The 19,926-nt window shown below is 46.4% G+C and overlaps 2 protein-coding genes across 2 annotated transcripts in view; both read right to left on the bottom strand.

Moving 5' to 3' along the window:
• fgfbp3 (fibroblast growth factor binding protein 3) overlaps positions 1-19,200 on the bottom strand; it is a 31,310-nt gene extending 12,110 nt beyond the window's left edge. The window contains exon 1 of the mRNA XM_056291933.1: positions 19,169-19,200. The gene's annotated coding sequence lies outside the window, so the exon portion shown is untranslated. The remainder of the gene's footprint in view (positions 1-19,168) is intronic.
• LOC130122879 (D(1)-like dopamine receptor) lies at positions 15,898-17,298 on the bottom strand. Its single transcript, XM_056291932.1, has one exon. The coding sequence runs from the start codon at positions 17,296-17,298 to the stop codon at positions 15,898-15,900; it is 1,401 nt and encodes a 466-aa protein (XP_056147907.1).
• Positions 19,201-19,926: the final 726 nt, after the last annotated feature.

The following is a 19,926-nucleotide window of genomic DNA, read 5'->3' as shown; positions in this document are numbered from 1 at the left end:
ACGCCCTGCATGCTCAGCGGGATGCAATATGTAAAGGTGACTTGTTTTAAAGACAAACAAACAAGCAAGCAAACAAAATAACTTTCAGTTTTGTGTTTTTTTTAAACTAAGTCACCTTTACAAATTGGAGTCAGTAAGGACAGACAGACAAAAAGGCATGAGGTTGTAGGAGAGAAAGCAAGACAGACAGAAAGAGTGTCTGTCTCCTGATGTTCTGTGGAGATTTTCTTTCAATTGATGAGAAAAATGTCATAACCTTGCCTTGCAGTTGCATTCTCAAATTTCAAAGAGGAATTTTCTGTCGTCGCACATGGCCCCAACTCTGCTGACGTCCATGAAAAAGGTGAAAAATGTCCCTTCTCGGCCACTGAAAAAGTATCTCCAACGTAAGAAAAAAAATTGGTTTTCAAGTTATACAATAGGATTCAATTTTGTTAAACCTTCTTTTCTCAGTGCCAGCTACCTGGCTGGGAAACATGACTCTATTTTTATGAAGCTTGAAGATGTTTTTGGTAAGCTGGTGTCTAGTGCAGTAGATAAACCGGTTGTATTAGGATGAAGACATCATAAGCAGGCTGAGTTGGCCAACATTAGACTGTTAGATCATTTTTACGGACCAAACATCGACTATGAAAAATGTTTAATTCTGACGTATTAATTTTACTCAAACTCTATGCAAAATAGGGTTGGGCATCCAAAATTCCGATTCCAAAGGAATCGTTAAGAAATTCAAATTTCGATTCTGCCTATCAGTTCCCAATACATTTTACTCGCGCTAAAGTTAGCTTCAGTTTCCATGGTGGCAGCATGCAGCTTCCATAGTTTCCGCCTCCGCAAGTTAAATGTGCACCATCACGGACCATGATGTCCTGGGTAAGACGCTAAACTGCAACCACAGGCTGTAGAGGGGCAGGACCTTACCTCAGCAAGGGCCCTTTGGCCAAGGACAACATCTCTACTGGTAGATCTGGTCCTCCTGCCTGCCTGTATGGTACTTCCCATGGCGCCCAGTCCAGCCAACAAACACATTGGTATAGGAGAAGGGAACTCTGATTTCAAATCCACCTGCTGCCTTGTGGGTTGATGCCTCTTTAGGCAAAGGCTAGGAGAAGGTAACTCTGAATTCAAATCCCTGGGCACAGTCCACCCAGCTGTCAGTGCCCGGAAAGGGTCAACCATGGCGGCTCCGCTCAGTCAACTTGGCAGCAGTTGTGGCAAAAAGCAACAGGGTTCTTCTGCGGCCGTCTCAGCTACGCTGTGCCACCGAACAACAGAAAATCTTGACAAGGGACACTACAGAGCGACAAACAGTGTCGTCAACTAGGGTGCACCCTCACATTTGAATACGGCGACAGATCATCTTGTGTATATACTGTCTTTGTATTAATTTGTGTTTCACTCATTTCAGGTGAAGGCGTGTACGTATGTCTGCCATGGACCAGAGCAAGCGGCAGTCGTAAGTGTGGCTTCATTTTGCCTTGAAAAATGAAGGGTTGGCACAGTGCAACGCCTGTAGCAACATTATTTCACACAAGGGAGGATGCACAACAAATATGGCCACACACCTTTGCCTACACGGTGTACAAATTAACCAGTGCACCGTGTTTGACAGGTGGCGCCGGTCTCCATCTCCTGCCTCGGCGTCCTCTCCAGCCAACCCTGAGCAAACAGCAAGCAGCACCTCGTCGCAACTGGGCACATGAAATTGATAACGTTTGCCTTACTCACAACAGCAAGACAGCAAACAACTTGAGCGACTTGCTATAAACTGTATGCAAACACTGAAACGTGTGTTTTCTGTGCTGAACGCTCGCGTATACAGCCTGAGAAGGCAGCTATGCTGGTTTTTCTAAACAAGAACTGTTTCTAATTTAAGGAGTTTAATCCCTGGTAGTCCGGGACCAGGTTGTGACTGTGTCTCTATTTCTTCATCGTCATGTATGAAGACAGTTGTTGTAAATGTAAATATAAGAATGAGACATTCTTAAAACACAATGGCTCGTATAAAGTTTTTTTTAAATATATTTTTCTTCTGTGACATCAGCACGTGACCTGTTTTGACCCCGCCTCTCAAAGAATCGCTAAGAACCGGAATTGAAAAGCAGAACTGGAATCAGAATCGTTAAAATCCAAACGACGCCAAACCCTAACGTGAAATATCTGTAACTTTTTTGGAGCTAAATGTGAAAACATTTGACCCTTATTATGGGTACACAGCATTTAAAGGGCATCCCTATATAGGTGGACTTTAACAGCCTCAACTTAAAAACGTCTTCAATGGGGGGTAAGGGTGGCGTGGTGGTCTATTCCACTGCCCACCAACACGGGGGTCGCCAGTTCGAATCCCCGTGTTACCTCCGGCTTGGTCGGGCGTCCCCACAGACACAATTGGCCGTGTCTACGGGTGGGAAGCCGCATGTGGGTATGTGTCCTGGTCGCTGCACTAGCGCCTCCTCTGGTCAGTCGGGGCGCCTGTTCAGGGGGGAGGGGGAACTGGGGGGAATAGTGTGATCCTCCCACGCGCTACGTCCCCCTGGCGAAACTCCTCACTGTCAGGTGAAAAGAAGCGGGTGGCGACTCCACATGTATGGGAGGAGGCGTGTGGTAGTCTGCAGGCCTCCCCGGATCTGCAGAGGGGGTGGAGCAGCGACCAGGACGGCTCGGAAGAGTGGGGCAGTTGGCCAGATACAACTGGGGAGAAAAACAGGGGGGGAAATAAAAATAAATAAATAAATATCCTCAGTCAGTCATTGCAAGGAGGCCATTTTATGTCTGCGTCTCTCTCCTCTTTCTACAGTGTGTGTGTGTTTGTGCATGAGTGCAATCAGTCATTACCATGTAATTAACTATGTTGTCAATGTGAAGGCCTATTCGTGTGTGTTTACTTTTTCCATATGTGCGTCCAGCCTTTGTGTGGACTAAGATGCCCATCATAGAGTCACATTGAATCAACAACAAATTCAGCCTTCTGCCGCATTAAAAATAGCTGATGTCAGAACGTGATCCGGAGACACTGGTCCATGCTTTCATCTCGAGCAGGCGGGACAACTGCAACGGACTGCTCACAGGTCTGTCTAAGACAGCAAGCAGACAGCCTCAGCTGATCCAGAACGCAGCTGCCAGGGTTGTAACCGGGACGCACAAAGCTCAGCATGTAACTCCGGGTCTCAGATCACTACACTGGCAACCAGTTCCTCACAGAATCAACTTCCAAATTCTACTGCTTGTCCGCAAATCACTGAACCAAGGTCCGGATCTCCTGACCCGGTACAAACCTTGCAGACCTCTCAGGTCGGCTGGTTCTGCACGACTGGCTGCTCCCGGCGTCAGAACTAAACACGCTGAAGCTGCTTCGGCTTCTGTGCTGCTCAGATGCGGAACAAACCCGCCAGAGGAGCCAGCACTTGAGACACGCGCATATATGAGTGTCCATGCATTTGCACGTGTCCGTCGTCCGCGGCAGGTGCAGGCTACTGCACGAGCGCACACGAGCCGCGGCGCACACGCCTTCGGCTGGGACATGGTGCACGTCTGCGTCTTTGTGTAAGCGCACATTTATGTGTGGCGAGATGGCGAAGACGGCGCGTCGAGGCAGGAGTCCTTGACGGACGGAAATGGTGCCGTCCAATCAGTGAAACGAGTCGAGAGGCGACCGCAATCAGCGCTGCCCCTTCACCGGCGCGTCTCCAGCGTGATTACTGCCACTAGTGTGACACCAAACAATGACCCCCCACAAGAGCGCGCGCGCGTGTGTGTGTGTGTGTGGGTGGGGGGGATAAATGAGACGATGAAAGGAAGATGGACTAGATGAGTGAAGATGTCGACATGAGAAAAAGACGCCTTGTGGAGATGAAAGCGGAGCCTCAGCTTGTATCCCCATCTGCCTGCAGCGCCCTATAAATACCTTGACAGCGCTGGCAAAGGACGTGGATGTTTTTGTGCCCTCTTTTTAAGGAAATTGAAAATTCCTATTAAACTGTGCAAGCAGGGACAAGAGAGAGAGAGGGGGGGGATGCCTTTTAAAGAGGGACAGATAAACAGAACCACAACTGTGAACAGGCATTGGTTACAAACATGAACGTCTCAGAAACAGTGAGACAGGAACAGGTATTACGCAGCAAAGCAAATCAATAAATGTCCCGGAAGTCGTTTTCCACGAGCTGCAACTTTCTTCTCCCGAATGTTTGGATTTGTCTTTCTGTTGCTACGATTCGTTCTGGAGCTCTTGCTCATATTGAGTTTTGGAGGTTAAAAGCTCAACAGACGGTGGTAGATTTATATACAGATGGGTGGATATTGTCGCGGTTTTTCTATAGCCCGGGTAACTATGGATGGAGGCGGGGACTGTTAGGTGCGACAAACCGGGCTTCACCACCGTTAGCTAGATAGCTGCGCCAATGCTAGGGCTAGCCTGCTAGTTAGCTAGTTAGCCGTGTGCTAATGGGTTAGCAAGCTCACCTTGGGACCAGGGCTGGTGATGGAACAGGGCGGCTGAGCTCTAGGCGGGGCGGGAGATGGATGGCTGCTCTCCGGGGTGCGTCTCTCTCTCTCTCTCTGTACTCTGGCTCCGGTGTGACCGGGTGAATGTCTCTCTCAGTCTCTCTGGGGAAGCTCTCGGGGGTAGTCAGCTAGCTACAGGTACCGAGGCAGTCTGCTGCTAACACTACCACTGCTAGCCACCGTATCTACTGTCTAGCCCAGGATACGCTAGGTTTCCCTGCTCTATCCCACGCTAAGGTGACAGTCTACGATATGGTTACTAAACAGTTCTGGCGCTTTGTCTCTCCCGCGGTGTCTAATATAGTTGCGTCTGTGACAGCGCGAGCTAACCTGTGATTGGTCCTCTAGCTGCACGAGCCCAGTGCAACATTCCAAGTACATCCCCAGGCATTTCCCACTACAATATCCTCCAACGAGCAGCCACCAGGTCAGTGACGTCATCCCACCAGAAGAGTTCAAGTTTACTCGTCTTAAATGAAGTTCACACTTATTCTCATAATAATAACAATAAAATGCTTGTTTTGCTGGCTCAACACATAAGTGGAAAATAAAAGTACCCATAAAAGATATAAGTACATAAAAGAAAGTCTGCAAATCTAAAAAAAAACAAGAAAAGAAAAAAGGGCACAACTTGTATGTTTACATGAGCAACATAATTTAGGAGTAAGGCTGGGAGCTTCGGAACTCACAACCATTTTAGCTAATTTCCTTTAAATGATTTCTTAAAAGGTGACGTCATCTGCGTTCTTTTCCGGGTTGTTCAAATGGACACGCCCACTCAGCCATTAGCTAAAAGCAGTTAGCGTTGATAACCCCCCCACCACCACCACCCACACACACACACACACACACACACAGCTGGCTGACACAGCATGGAGAGTGATGAAAGTGTTAAAGACCCAACCCATGTAGCTATATAGTTACTGTTTAAAGGGTGTTGTCAGGGCTGCCAAGTCTCACCCTTTGGGAGTGAGAGTCACGCAATTATGCCTCTTCACACGCTCACACGCCACACTTGCTATTTCACACGCTCATAAACGTTTTCCCTTCACTTCTATATAATATTTCCACAACTTGCCATGCTGCTTGCGGCTTGCCGTAGTTCGGGTCCGTCACTGGCTTTCCGGGGTGAGCCCGCCCTATTCTGCCTCTGATTGGCTGACCCAGTATTCTTACCCTAACCTTAACCAATCATCAGTCCTCATGCCTAAATCTAACCAACCCAATCAATGAAAGGCAACCATGAGTATCAACCAATCAGAGGCAGAGTAGGGCGGGTCACAGCGTCAACGCCACGAAATAAAATAAAATAAAAGAGCTCCACAAGAAGAAGACCCCACTGAAGAAGAAGAAGAAGAAGAAGAAGAAGAAGAAGAAGAAGAAGAAGAGGAATAAGAAGAAAGAAAACGGTAGGTAACCGTTTCATTTTGATGATACGAAATAGTACATACGTTAGTTTTATAGAATAAAATGCGTTATAGTCACTCAGGCCGAGCAGGAGTAACGTTACACAGGCTGCTGTGATATTTCGCAGTTAAAAAGGAAAATATTCCAACAGCCACTTGTCAGAAATCTGTAGAAGAACAATAGCTTCCCTTTTTGGTGAACGTCCTGTTTTTGGTTTCTATTATACTTGGTTCACCGATAAATCTCTGAATGTGTTATTGAATCAAATTGATGTAATAGTTCCTGACATGAGGTGATGATTTCTTTTATAAAAACCAGGATGTGATTTATTTTGCCACATAGTCTAAATCTAAAATTCTAAACTTTTAACTTTCCAGAGCAGAAGTTTAGCTCAGTGTCTGTGCCTGTTAGAACATTTGAGATCGGGTATGTCAATGTTTGTTGAAATGACCATTATGTCATTTGGTGGGTTTAACTAGGGTTGCCACCCATCCCCCCAAAAATTCCAGTTTGCAATTAGTATATGGAAAATATGTCATATTTCATGTTTTTCTCATTAAATAATTGTGGTTTTATGTTCCCAAAAAAGGCATTAAAGGGTTAAAATTAATTAAAAGATACATGTAAATTTAATAGTTATGATCAGTATTGAAGTTGGTCAAAAGATTTAATGCATTGAAAGTGAAAAAAATATTCATGTGTAATATTTTTATAGCACTTTTAAGGAACTGAACATTTTTTGCACCGAGGGTAAAACGTCATGATTTTCTGGAGGGGTGCCCCAGGGTTAAAGGAACTGCTTGAATTCATAGTTTGAGCCTTGTGCTCTGAACAAACAAGGAAATGCACTTTATTTTATTTTTTATATTATTGCTCTGGTTCTGTATTCATTGACATTTTATAAATAAATTTATTTTATCTGTCTAAATTCTTCTTGTTACAATTGTTTTCATTTCTACTTGTGCTGGTCAATTATGAACACTATATAAAATAGCAGGAAACTGGTTTTTAAGTTGCACAAATAATTGGGTTGAGAGGAGCTCCCTGAATACAAATGACAGAATAAGACTGAATAATGACATCCGACAGTCTAATTCTAATGTAGGCTCGGACTCTCTGTATTCTATTCTTTCTAGCAATTGACAATATTTCTTATGTGTTCACTATTCCGAGTAAAGAGAGCGAGCATGAGGAGGAGGCCAACATCACATTACAACATCACAACAGTCTAATCCTAATGTTAATTTAAATTCAGACATTCCTCTAAATCCACCTTAAAAAAAAGCCAATTTTTTTTTGCCGCCGCCCTCGCCAGAGTCTCACTCTTAACTTTTGTTGAAACCTGGCAGCCCTGGTGTTGTAGTACTACGGGGGGGGGGGGGTACTTGTCCCTGTGGCTGGCCGTGCTAACCTGTGTAACCAAAATGAAATAACTAGCTTTTATACTGTAACCAGACACGGGTTCGCGTCCCGGCTGTGACGGTCCGGCCGGGCTGCCCCCCGAATTCGCTACAATACTTTTGTAACCGGTTATGTTATTGCCCGGTGCGGGATTCGATACGGGTGTCCTGCACCACAAGGCGACATCACTAACCGCTCGGCTAAAGGGTCGGACCCGTTAGCTAGGGGCTAACGTGTCTTATTAGTAGTTTACACTTTTAACCTAATTATGAATTACAAATATATGACGGTGCCTCCACTTAGCAGGAATATAAACCACTCATTTTAAAATCCCACCAGGAAATATATTTTTTAGTTCCTATTCCCTTTTTAAACTCAAATTATACCTTAATGACATGTAAATACTACACACACGTAGTACTTTAAATGCAAATAATGAATTTAGTCAATGACGACACAAATGTTTAAACTGATTACACAAATGAAAAACGGGTATAAAAAAGTCACGCAAAACTTAAAATGTTTCGTTTTTTTTCTTTTCTTTAAACCTTTCTCAAAAGTGATGACCTCTTTCTATCTTACTTAGCAACTGGAAAAGGTTGATGCTCGATCCAACGGGGTGTAGGCACGGAAGTAGACGTGATTGGTTGTTGCGTCGGCCAATAGACAGCGCGGAACCTCGAAGCGCGCTGACTGCCAGACCCGACAGACAGAGCAATAGTTGGGGCGAATTAAGTTAACGTTAGTTAGCTAGCGATAGCAATAGCGGTAGGGTTAGGGTTACAGTACGATCTGGCAAAGTTAAGGTCAGTTGTAAGCTAGCTAGCTAAACGTTTCAGTGCGCATCGTTTGTTTCAAGTCAGTGCGCTCCGAGGTTCCGCGCTGCCTATTGGCCGACGCCACAGCCAATCACGGCTGCAACAGCCAATCACGGCTACTTCCGTGCCTACACCCCGTTGGATCTAGCATCAACCATTGGGAAACTCCTAACTAGAGGGCCCAGACTCACACTCAGTCTGCAACCAAAATAAAATAGTGTCCTTTAAACCGAAACAAAACGATGCAGGCCCGAGTCGTCACTTGGGCTAAAACAAATGGCCGCTTCCCTTGCTACTGCAAGCTACCAAACAAATTAGCAAGTGCATTGGTTAGCTGTTACTCACAAACCCCTGGGTTGGAAACATGGGCGAAGGATGAGGGACTGGGCGGTGCAAGACGAGCGGAACGGGGGAGCGGGGTTACAGGCTGGCTGGCTGGCGACAACAAGTCCAGACGACAGGACAGCCGAGTGGGAGACGTCTACTCTTCCATAAAGTCCAAGGGGTGTGTCCTGGTCCTCTCAGTCTAACGAGTGTACATGACACGTTTTTTCAGACACATTACTCACCCCAAAGCTCCTTGACGTCTCATGCCGAGTTCATTTGAGCTTTAGACTACTTAACAACATTAACACACACTAGCAACACGGTAACATTAGCTGCTACTTCAGTGAACTATGTGCTAACATAACTAGCGCGCTAATCGCGATTAGCATGTCTTTTACACACTACACCGCTATGAAGCGATACAAATGTAACCCGTTATTTTGTTGCCCGGTGCGGGATTCGATACGAGTGTACTGCACCACAAGGCGACATCACTAACCGCTCGGCTAAAGGGTCAGACCCGTTAGCTAGGGGCTAACGGGTCTTATTACTAGTTTACACAAACAATACATGCACAGAGGTCATTACCTTCTGCCCCTGGCAACATGTCCGTCACCCGTGAGTAAAACTCGGCGTCCACCAAAGTAATGAACATAAATACTCTCCAGCAAAGTAATGAACATAAATACTCTCCAGCAAAGTAATGAACATAAATACTCTCCAGCAGCGCTCACTACGTTGACTCAGCTCGTGGGCTTGTCCTCTGACTAGCCTGCGACTTCGCTCTACGAGTCGCTTTTACGTCCCGCCCCTCTACCTTTCCGATTGGCTGAAAAGTTGGTATCAACCAATGCAATTAATAAAATTTTAAACTCGACAGCCTTATGGCCTCTAGGGCTAGGTTGTGCGCTAACCACGCTACTCAAGTGTACAGCAAACAAACTACTTGAATTTAAAGGAACTTCACCAACACAATGACAAAGATTCGTTTATCCACCTATAGTGTTTTTATAATTCCTTATGAACTGCATTAAACATTTCACACGTCTCTATTTATTAACATATTTGTCTAAAATGATAATGTTTTTAGACTGGGCTACACACAAAAGATATAAAAACCTCAAACACACACACACACACACACACACACACACACACACACACACACACACACAATGGATGGACACCCCTATAAAGGATATGTTTTTTACAACCTGGATCTTGTTTTTTGTAGTTTTTGCCGTGGTGTGATTTTACTTACGAGCTTAATTTTAGAGATTGTGGACAAGACACCGAGCGCAAACAAACGAGACCAGTTTTGAACGATTTGGACGATAATGGTCTGGATTAAGTTAAGTGTGGTCAGCCGAAAGGGAAAAAAACCCCTTCATATTTCTTCAGAGAGCACATGTAATGGCACAAGCGGGCACAAATTGAGCGCAAACAAACGAGACCAATTTTGAACGATTTGAACGGTAATGGGGTGCAGAATGACGTCACTCCTTTGGCAAAACGTTTTATATCTAAAATGCTAAAAGAGCACAAATGTTTCTTTTAACGGCACAAACGGGCACAAGCCGAGCACAAACAAAACAAAACCAATTTTGAACGATTTGGACGATAATGGGGTGCAGAATGACGTCACAGCCCATAAAGTATAATGCTTAGTCAGTATCTCAAAAGACCATTACAGCACAAACAATGGTTTTTACGGCACAAATCAGCACAAACGCTGCACTAATGAATGATAACATTTTTATTCATGTTCCGATTACATGGGGTGCCAACTTCACGGAGGTCTGACCCTTCATTCCATCCTTTACTCTTTTGCTCTCTCTCTCTCTCTCTCTCTCTCTCTCTCTCTCTCTCTCTCTCTCTCTCTCTCTCTCTCTCTCTCTCTCTCTCTCTCTCTCTCTCTCTCTCTCTCTCTCTCTCTGTCTGTCTGACATGCTTTCTGTTTGGTATTTTTCACTCTCTGTGTCCATATCACATCTTCTCCTTTTCTCTTCTCTCTGTGTCTCTTGCACACCCACCTGCGCCTGTCTTCACCCCGAATAAAAACAGTTGCAGCAGACATCACTGTGGACTATGTGTACAGATGCGCGCGCGCGCACTAGGCACACGCACGTGTACACGTACGCATACGTACCTTCAAAGGCACATGCACAGACGTGCACAAACATGATCTCACACACATGCAGGAACATGTTGAATACAGAAAGCCACAGGCACGAACCCCCCCCCCCACACACACACACACCTGAGCCACCTGTGTGGGCAGGGCCGCCATGTCAGCCCCTCTGTGACACCCAGGACGTGACACCCTGAACGCGGCTGTGTTTTCAACTCCTTTGCTGGCTGAGATGAAAGGAGCAGGTCAGCATCCACACAAACACCCGAGATCACAGAGACCTAAAGCAAGTCCTTTCTACCTCCCTCAGCAAGTCCTCTCTACCTCTCTCAGCAAGTCCTCTCTACCTCTCTCAGCAAGTCCTCTCTACCTCCCTCAGCAAGTCCTCTCTAACTCCCTCAGCAAGTCCTCTCAGCAAATCCTCTCTACCTCTCTCAGCAAGTCCTCTCTAACTCCCTCAGCAAGTCCTCTCAGCAAATCCTCTCTACCTTCCTCAGCAAGTCCTCTCAGCAAGTCCTCTCTACCTCTCTCAGCAAATCCTCTCTACCTCCCTCAGCAAGTCCTCTCAGCAAGTCCTCTCTACCTCTCTCAGCAAGTCCTCTCTACCTCCCTCAGCAAGTCCTCTCTACCTCCCTCAGCAAGTCCTCTCTACCTCCCTCAGCAAGTCCTCTGTACCTCCTTCAGCAAGTCCTCTCTGCCTCCCTCAGCAAGTCCTCTCTACCCCCTCAGCAAGTCCTCTACCTCCCTCAGCAAGTCCTTTCTACCTCCCTCAGCAAGTCCTCTACCTCCCTCGGCAAGTCCTCTACCTCCCTAAGCAAGTCCTCTACCTCCCTCAGCAAGTCCTCTCTACCTCCCTCAGCAAATCACCTCCCTCAGCAAGTCCTCTCTACCTCCTTCAGCAAGTCCTCTCTGCCTCCCTCAGCAAGTCCTCTCTACCTCCCTCAGCAAGTCCTCTACCTCCCTCTGCAAGTCCTCCGTCAGCAAGTCACCTCCCTCAGCAAGTCACCTCCTTGGTCAGGCGTCCCTACAGACACAATTGGCCGTGTCTGCGGGCGGGAAGCCGGATGTTGGTATGTGTCCTAGTCGCTGTACTAGCGCCTCCTCTGGTCGGTCGGGGCGCCTGTTCGGGGTGGAGGGGGAACTGGGGGAGAATAGCGTGATCTTCCCACGCGCTACATTCCCCTGGCGAAACTCCTCACTGTCAGGTGAAAAGAAGCGGCTGGTGACTCCACATGTATGGGAGAAGGCATGTGGTAGTCTGCAGCCCTCCCCGGATCAGCAGAGGGGGCGGAGCAGCGACCGGGGCAGCTCGGAAATTAGGGTAATTGGACAAGTACAATTGGGGAGAAAAAAAGGGAGGGGGACTCTGAAGACTTTCCCAGTTGTTTAATTTGGTAATATGAATAGTTTAGGACAAACCCACTGTTTGTAAATAGTTTATATATATTCAAAATGTATTTTTGTACACTGCACACAAGAGTTATTTTATTTCCGGTATTTTTTACCTCCCATTGTAGACTCAATGTAAGACTTGTACTTTCTAACCTTCTCTTGTGTCTTATGTGTTTCACGTGAGTTTCCACGCTTCTTTTGCAAACTTACTTGCCAATAAAATGGATTCCGGTTCTTGCAGACTTTGAATAAGTGGATGAGGGAACAGAAGAAATCATTGGAAACATCCCTTAAAGTATCTCTCCACAGGCGGTCACCTCATCCTTTTGGCATCGTCTCTATCAAGGTGTTGGTGTGTATGATCATACATTATACTCTAAGTACTGTAGTCTCTCCAGTTTACCAGCAACAGCGTGGTAATTAATACACCACCTATCTAAAGTATACACACACACACACACACACACACACACACACACACACACACACACACACACACACACACACACACACACACACACACACTTGTTTTGTGCTTCTATCTTTGTAGGGACCCCTCACTGACTACATTTATTCTCTAGCTCTTAAACCTAACCCTTAACCATCATAACGACATGTCTAACCTTAACCCTGACCCTAACCTTAACCCTTACCCTAACCTTAACCCTAACCTTAACCATCATAACGACATGTCTAACCTTAACCCTTACCCTAACCTTAACCCTTACCCTAACCTTAACCATCATAACGACATGTCTAACCTTAACCCTTACCCTAACCTTAACCCTTACCCTAACCTTAACCATCATTATGACAGGTCTAACCTTAACCCTTAACCCTAACCTTAACCCTTACCCTAACCTTAACCATCATAACGACATGTCTAACCTTAACCCTTACCCTAACCTTAACCCTTACCCTAACCTTAACCATCACAACGACATGTCTAACCTTAACCATTAACCCTAACCTTAACCTTCATAACAACATGTCTAACTTTAACCCTTAACCCTAACCTTAACCATCATTATGACAGGTCTAACCTTAACCCTTAACCCTAACCTTAACTCTTACCGTAACCTTAACCATCATAACATGTCTAACCCTAACCTTAACCCTTACCCTAACCTTAACCATCATAACGACATGTCTTACCTTAACCCTTACCCTAACCTTTACCCTAACCTTAACCCTTACCCTAACCTTAACCATCATAACAACATGTCTAACCTTAACCCTTACCCTAACCTTAACCCTTAACCCAATCCTTAACCCTTACCCTAACCTTAACCATCATAACATGTCTAACCTTAACTCTTAACTCTAATCTTAACTTTTAACCCTAATCTTAACCATCATAACGATATGTGTCTTACCTTAACCCTTACCCTAACCTTTACCTAATCATAATCTTAACCATCACAACATATCTAGAAAAGCGCTATGAAAAATCAACTTGATTGATGTCTAACCTTAACCCTTACCCTAACCTTAACCTAATCCTAATTCTTAACCCTAAACACAAATCCTAAATCTAAAATAATAGACCCTTTTCCTCATGGGGACCCATACATAAAATGTCCCAAGGTAGGTGGTGTGACACGCACATGCCCCCCGTGCGCGCACACGCATACACACACACACACACACACACAAACGTCAGTTTAACGTTTTATTCTCTGTCGTGTTCAGTCGTTGTGACATGAGGATGAAGTAAGTGCCTGTGGAGAGAAATACGGAGCAGAACTGGTCACTGAAGAGACCGTTTACATGTCAGGAAGTCATTACACCTTCATTCTGTCAGGCACATGCTGTCACTGTATAAAAACCCTGCTGGTTTTACGGTAAGAAAAACCTGGCAGCTGTGGTTGCCAGAACTTTACCGTAAAAATACTGTAGAACTTTTTCTAATATGACTACACTATATTATTATACTATATCATTAATGTGGCGAATTCAGGGGGCAGGCGGGAATCCGACGGAGTCAGAAATCGAACCTGGATAGCCCACACCACAGGCGACTGTGCTAACCCCTTTAGCTGACTGCTTAGCACCGTTATCAGCACAATGGTTAATACATTTAACGGTGACAAAATGTAGTTTTTACCAAAAAAATAAATGCAAAAATTATAGTGTTGGCTGTTATATATATTACGGTATATTTCCGTTTTCATCACAATGGTTAGTGCATTTAACGGTGACAAAATGTTTTTTTAACAAAAGAAATTATAGTGTTGGCTATTATATATATTACGGTATATTTCCGTTTTGAGCACAATGGTTTGTTGATTTAACGGTGACAAAACGTTTTTTTAACAAAAGAAATTATAGTGTTGGCTGTTATACATATTACGGTATATTTCCGTTTTCAACATAATGGTCAGTACATTTAACGGTGACAAAATTATTTTTTAACAAAAGAAATTATAGTGTTGGCTGTTATACATATTACGGTATATTTCCGTTTTCAGCGCAATGGTTGGTACATTTAACGGTGACAAAACGTTTTTTAACAAAAAAATAAATGCAAAAATTACAGTGTTGGCTGTTATTTAAATTATGGTACATTTCCGTTATTAAAAAACTATGCAAGTGCATTTAACGGCGTAGTGATGTATTTTCTTCCAGAAAAGAGATGTAAAAGTTATTGTTTTGGCTGATATATTTGTGTGTATATATATATATATATATATATATTTACGGTGTCTCACTGAGACAGAAACTGTATTCGACCTATTTAGAATTTAAGGTCTTTTCCTGTCATGGTTTGACACTTTTTCACCGTAAAATCTAAAGACATTTTTTACAGTGTACAGCACAGCCGCAGCATGCTGAGCAGTTCCGGGGGGGGGGGGGGGGGGTTGGACGGTTGACATCAAACTTGGGGAAATGTCTTGGTCTGTTAGAGGTTCCAGGGTTTTATTAGCTACTAGCAGTAGATTCTCCAAAAATGACCGTTTTATATATATTTTGTCTCTAATATAATGTAATGTAATAAAAATACCAGCAGTTTTTGTCCTTTTCACTAATAATTTGTGCTGTTTTCGTAAAACTAATGACAATTAGAGCTTCAACATTCGTATGGGAATAACTTGTCGCATTTTCCAAGATTCATGTTCAGTTTCTTTATCACAACTCCACAACCAGCTTAATGGGTCTCAGTATGTAACAGGCATGTGCAGCATGAGGCTTATCCAGCTAACATGGACCTGATGCCGTGTCAGGGGGTCTTCAGCTATTCAGCCAAGATGAAAACTGTTTTTTCTTTTCTTATTGAGGCGTGAAGACTCAATACATCGTAACCCAAACCATAATGTAGGAAACCAGACTGTAGACAGTGTTCAGCTGTATTTATCATAAAGTGGAACTACACAGGTAAATGGCAGGGACGTCTGCAGTCTGACAAGCCCTTCTTCCATCTGCTCTCTCCTCCCTTCATCAGCCTTACTTTCACCTGCTCAGCCTTGGTCAACAACGACGGGCATCACATCGTTAGTGAAATATTGGGAATTTCATATCTTACCCTATGAAAAACCTTCTTCGAAGACATATTTTTACCCAACACGTTTATATGCAGATGGGAAGGATCTTATTTTGCGAAATGCGGGACAAGAGCAGACTTTTTTTTGTTTGATTTGACATTTGATTAAACAGCCAAAACGAATCTTTGTTACGTAGTCAGTTATTTAAGTGCCATTATATTTCTCCCCGCGACCCTGAGAGCAGGATACGTGGTTCGGATAATGGATGGATGGATGGATATGTCTGCTTAAGTCCGTGCGTAAAAGCCGGACGAACTATTAAGCCTTCCTGACTTGACGTTGTTACGCACAAAGGAAATCGGCGCAGTGGAGGCTGTAAGGTCCTCCGTGCCGCCATGAAACAGGCCTGACTGTAAAGCAGAACCACGGCAGATTGACCCTATTCCGGTACTTGTCCTGGTATTGCGTCGCAGTCCAGCGCCCCGGCCGAAGTCAGCGGTGTGGTGGTCTCCGCACAGATTTCTCCGTCGCACTCAAGCCGGACGGTGGCGGGCAGTAGGACGCGCCGGTGGCTCCGGGAGGCGTCGGACACGAGCGACACCTTGTCGCAAGGCGCGCCGGCGTCCTCCCCGGAACTGGAGAGCGCTCGCGGATGCTGTTGCGCGGCAACCAGGCCGTGCGCGTCCTTCTGGAGCGTGGTGTCGTGGTGGTAGGACACAAGCTCGTTGCTGAAGTTGATGGCTTCCACCGTGTTGCTGGAGCAGATTTTGTTGCAGCCCAGAATGGTAGTGAAAGCCCTTCTGAAATCCGCGTTAAACGCGTAAATCACGGGGTTGAGTGAGGAATTGGCCCAGCCGAACCAGACAAAAATGGTGAAAGTGGTGTCGCTGACGCACGGCGGGTCACAGAAGGGAACCATGCAGTTCAGGACGAAAAAGGGTAGCCAGCAGAACACGAACACCCCCATTATTATTGAGAGAGTCTTCAGGACTTTGGTTTCCTTTTTGAAAGACGTTTTCAGAGAGTTTTCTTGGGCGCCACAGTCGCTGCTTCGTTGCTGGTGGTGATTCTGCGCATGCTCCACCGCCCTCTCCAGGGACGTGATCCGGCGGATCTGGGTTTGGGCGATACGGTAGATTCTGGTGTACGTGGCTATCATGATGACGACAGGGATGTAGAAGCTGATGAGACTGGAAGAGATGGCGTAGGTTTTGTTTAGGTTGGCGACACAACTCTCGGTGTGGTTGGTAGTGGTGAAGTTGCCGGCGGCGCCAAGCGCCGACGCCTCGCCCTCCTCGCCGGCTTTGTGCCAGTTCAGCTGGACGGGAATGAACGAGATGAGGATGGACAGCGTCCACGCCACTCCGATCATGATAAACGCCACTCGGTGGGTCATTTTCAGCTCGTATTTAAAAGGGCTGGCGATGGCCCAGTACCTGTCCACGCTTATGATGCAGAGGTTGAGTATAGACGCCGTGGAGCACATGATGTCGAAAGCTATCCAGGTGCCGCAGAACCGGCCGAAGAGCCACGTCCCAGTCACCTCTGAGATAGCCTTCCACGGCATCACCAGCACCGCCACGAAGAGGTCGGACACCGCCAGGGAGATGACGAAAAAGTTGGTGACTTTGGATCGGAGGTGCCTGAATTTCACCACGGCGGCGCACACCAGCGTGTTGCCGAGGAGCGTGGAGACGATGAGGAGGAAGAGCACGCATCCGACGAGCGCACGCAGCCCGTTTCCTCCGCTTCCCTCCTCGTCCCCCTCAGTCCCGGTGCCGGTCCCGTCCAGCTCGGACAGCACTTGGGCGAAATGATCCGTCACCGTGTGGTTTTCCATGGCGATTCGCGACAGATGCGCAGATTTCAGTTTTGCCACTTCACCTGTTCCACAACGGTCACCGACGCGCACATTCCCCCTTCTCTAAAGAATGATTTCCCGCCCTCCTTGATGATTTAGGGTTTTGGAAAGGAAACGCTCTCACCGTGGCTGTCTCCTCTGGGGAAGGTCTGAGTCATCTCAGCCACATCTCTCCTGCCCCAGTCATGCGTGCGCGTCAAGTGGACACCGCCACTGCTGCTGCGGCTGCAGTCTGCAGCCAGCAGCGTGCGTTACATTTCATAACCAGACCAATAACTGACCCGTTAAACCCACGAAGGACATGAAACCCGTGGTCCCAGAGACTTTTGTCCACCGGGTCTTTACGGCTTGTCGTTAAGTTCACTGACAGGGAATGAAACCTGCAATCTACTCGATCTATTTTGGAGGCTGAATAAACAAAATTTGCAATTTGAATATGATGCATCTGGCAAGTAAATTGGGCCTCTGCACGACCCCAGCCGGCTAATTGATTTCACGAGCGCCTTAACAGGAAATGAATCTGACATTCTGGCACCAACACCTCCGTAAAGCCACAATACTCCATCCTTCCCCTTATCTGACCATAATTTGTAATTGCTTTTATATATATAATCGTGCAAAAGAGGCCTTCAACTAATTAGCATATCTGACCCTCAATTAGCTGCATTTAAAGCTTTCGTGTAATTGCAGGTTCCACTAAGGTTTCTATAGGAACTGTAACAAAAGCAATGTTTTGTACATATAACAAAAGATCAATCAAAATAGGCAAAAGCTGCAGGTGACTGTGACGCTTCCTGCCGGGCGGACGTCTGCATGACCGAGACGTCTTTAGTAGAAGTGGTAATTGACTCTTGCTGCTCGACAGGTTTAATTATTTCAACCGTCTACAACTGCTTCCCTCCACTCTTGGCTTTATTCCTCTGTTTTCCCCCAGTGGTGCAGTTTCCCTCCTGCACCTGAGATGAAGTCAAGTCAGTTTTATTTGTATAGTCCAATAGCACAAATTACACATTTGCCTAAAGGGGCTTTACAGCAACACAACATCCTGTTCTTAGACCCTCGCATCGGATAATGAACAACTCCCTTAAAGAAAAAACCCAAAAAACCCTTAACGGGGAGAAAAAATAGGAAGAAACCTCGGGGAGAGCAACAGAGGAGGGATCTCTCTCCCAAGATGGACAGATGTGCAATGGATGTTGTGTTTACACAATTTACACAATACAACATTGAAAGAGGACAACAGAATTATAATGGACTTATAAAATATATGAAGAATATGATGAGGAGGATGCCAAGCAGTGTCCAGACACCACCGGCACAGCCCAGGACCCGAGCCACACGACCAGCGTCACCATTTCAAAAAAAGAAGACAAAAAAGCCGTCTTGCCTTTTCCTAGTTTTAACGCTAGATGGCGCCAGTGGCAAGCCTTTCAGCCCCAACACTCAGCGAGAAGGTTTACGGGGCTCGAGCGTCTCTCTGAGCAGGTGACGCGGAGTGAGAACCCTGCCAGGACCCCGGAAGTCGCTTGGTTTTTAACCGCACGACGTTGCCGGAGCTCAGATGTGTCATGGAGACAGACCTGTTCAGACCAGATCACTGCCCAGTCTTCAGGTGCCGGCCTGGGTGTGACAGCTGCCCAGTACAGCCACAGCCTTCCTCCTTTGACCACTGGGAGCTGCCCAGGGTAACCAGTCGTTCAGAGTCAGGATCTCTTGCACGTGGTGGTGGTGGTGGTGGTGTTGGGGGGGGGGGTCTCACCAGTATTTCCCCACTGACTTCCCCTTCAGGAGGGTTGAACAACAAAGCATCTGGCCTGAAAGGACCCGGCCTGAACTGAAGGGATCTTACCTGGGCTGTGAAGTGGGTGGCAGCTCTCTCGGCAGTTTGGAAACAACAACAACAACAAGACGAAGCAAAAGCGCGCCCTCATTTGCCGGGTGTCTGGCGGCACCGTCCGGGCCTCTGTTTGCACGCTGATGGAGATTAGCGCTTCAGAGCGGGGAAGAGCCGCGGCTTCATTATACACATCTGGTTGTTTGGCTCTCCTCCATCTTGACTGTTTTCCTACTATGCTTAGATGTGCGCGTGCGCGTGCCGCACGTGTGCGAGTGCTTCCGTGTGTGTGTGCGCCTGCGTGCGCCGTGTGTCTTGATGCCATAGGCGCCGTGAGATTATGGTAATGTCGCCATTGTGTGTGTGTGTGTGTGCGCGCGCGTGTGTGCGTGCGTGCGTGTGTGCGCGCGCGCGCGCCGCTGCGCTAAGCCGCGAGGTGAGGATTGTGTCAGCATTGACGCAGGCTGGATCATCAGGCTGGCGCGCGGCCAGTCTCCTCCCACGCTCCTCTCTCATAATTACACCTCATGGCACATTTGGCACAGGCTGCTGGTTCAGCGAGGAGGCTGAGGCCGGGGTGAAGAGTTGAACGTGTAAATCATTGTTTTGGTTAAGGCTCTCTCTCCCTCTCTCTCTCTCTCTCCCTCTCTCTCTCCCTCTCTCTCTCTCCCTCTCTCTCTCTCTCTCTCTTCTTTAGGACACTAGTGTGTGTGTGTGTGTGTGTGTGTGTGTGTGTGTGTGTGTGTGTGTGTGTGTGTGTGTGTGTGTGTGTG

This window comes from Lampris incognitus, chromosome 13 (assembly GCF_029633865.1).
Source record: "Lampris incognitus isolate fLamInc1 chromosome 13, fLamInc1.hap2, whole genome shotgun sequence".
Taxonomy (NCBI): domain Eukaryota; kingdom Metazoa; phylum Chordata; class Actinopteri; order Lampriformes; family Lampridae; genus Lampris; species Lampris incognitus.
The sequence above is the reverse complement of the archived record's forward strand: the minus strand, read 5'-3'. Positions and strand labels throughout refer to the sequence as shown.

Bases quoted from the DNA above. Each gene is read 5' to 3' on its own strand.
- LOC130122879 (XM_056291932.1), bottom strand. From the start codon at position 17,298: ATGGAAAACCACACGGTGACGGATCATTTCGCCCAAGTGCTGTCCGAG.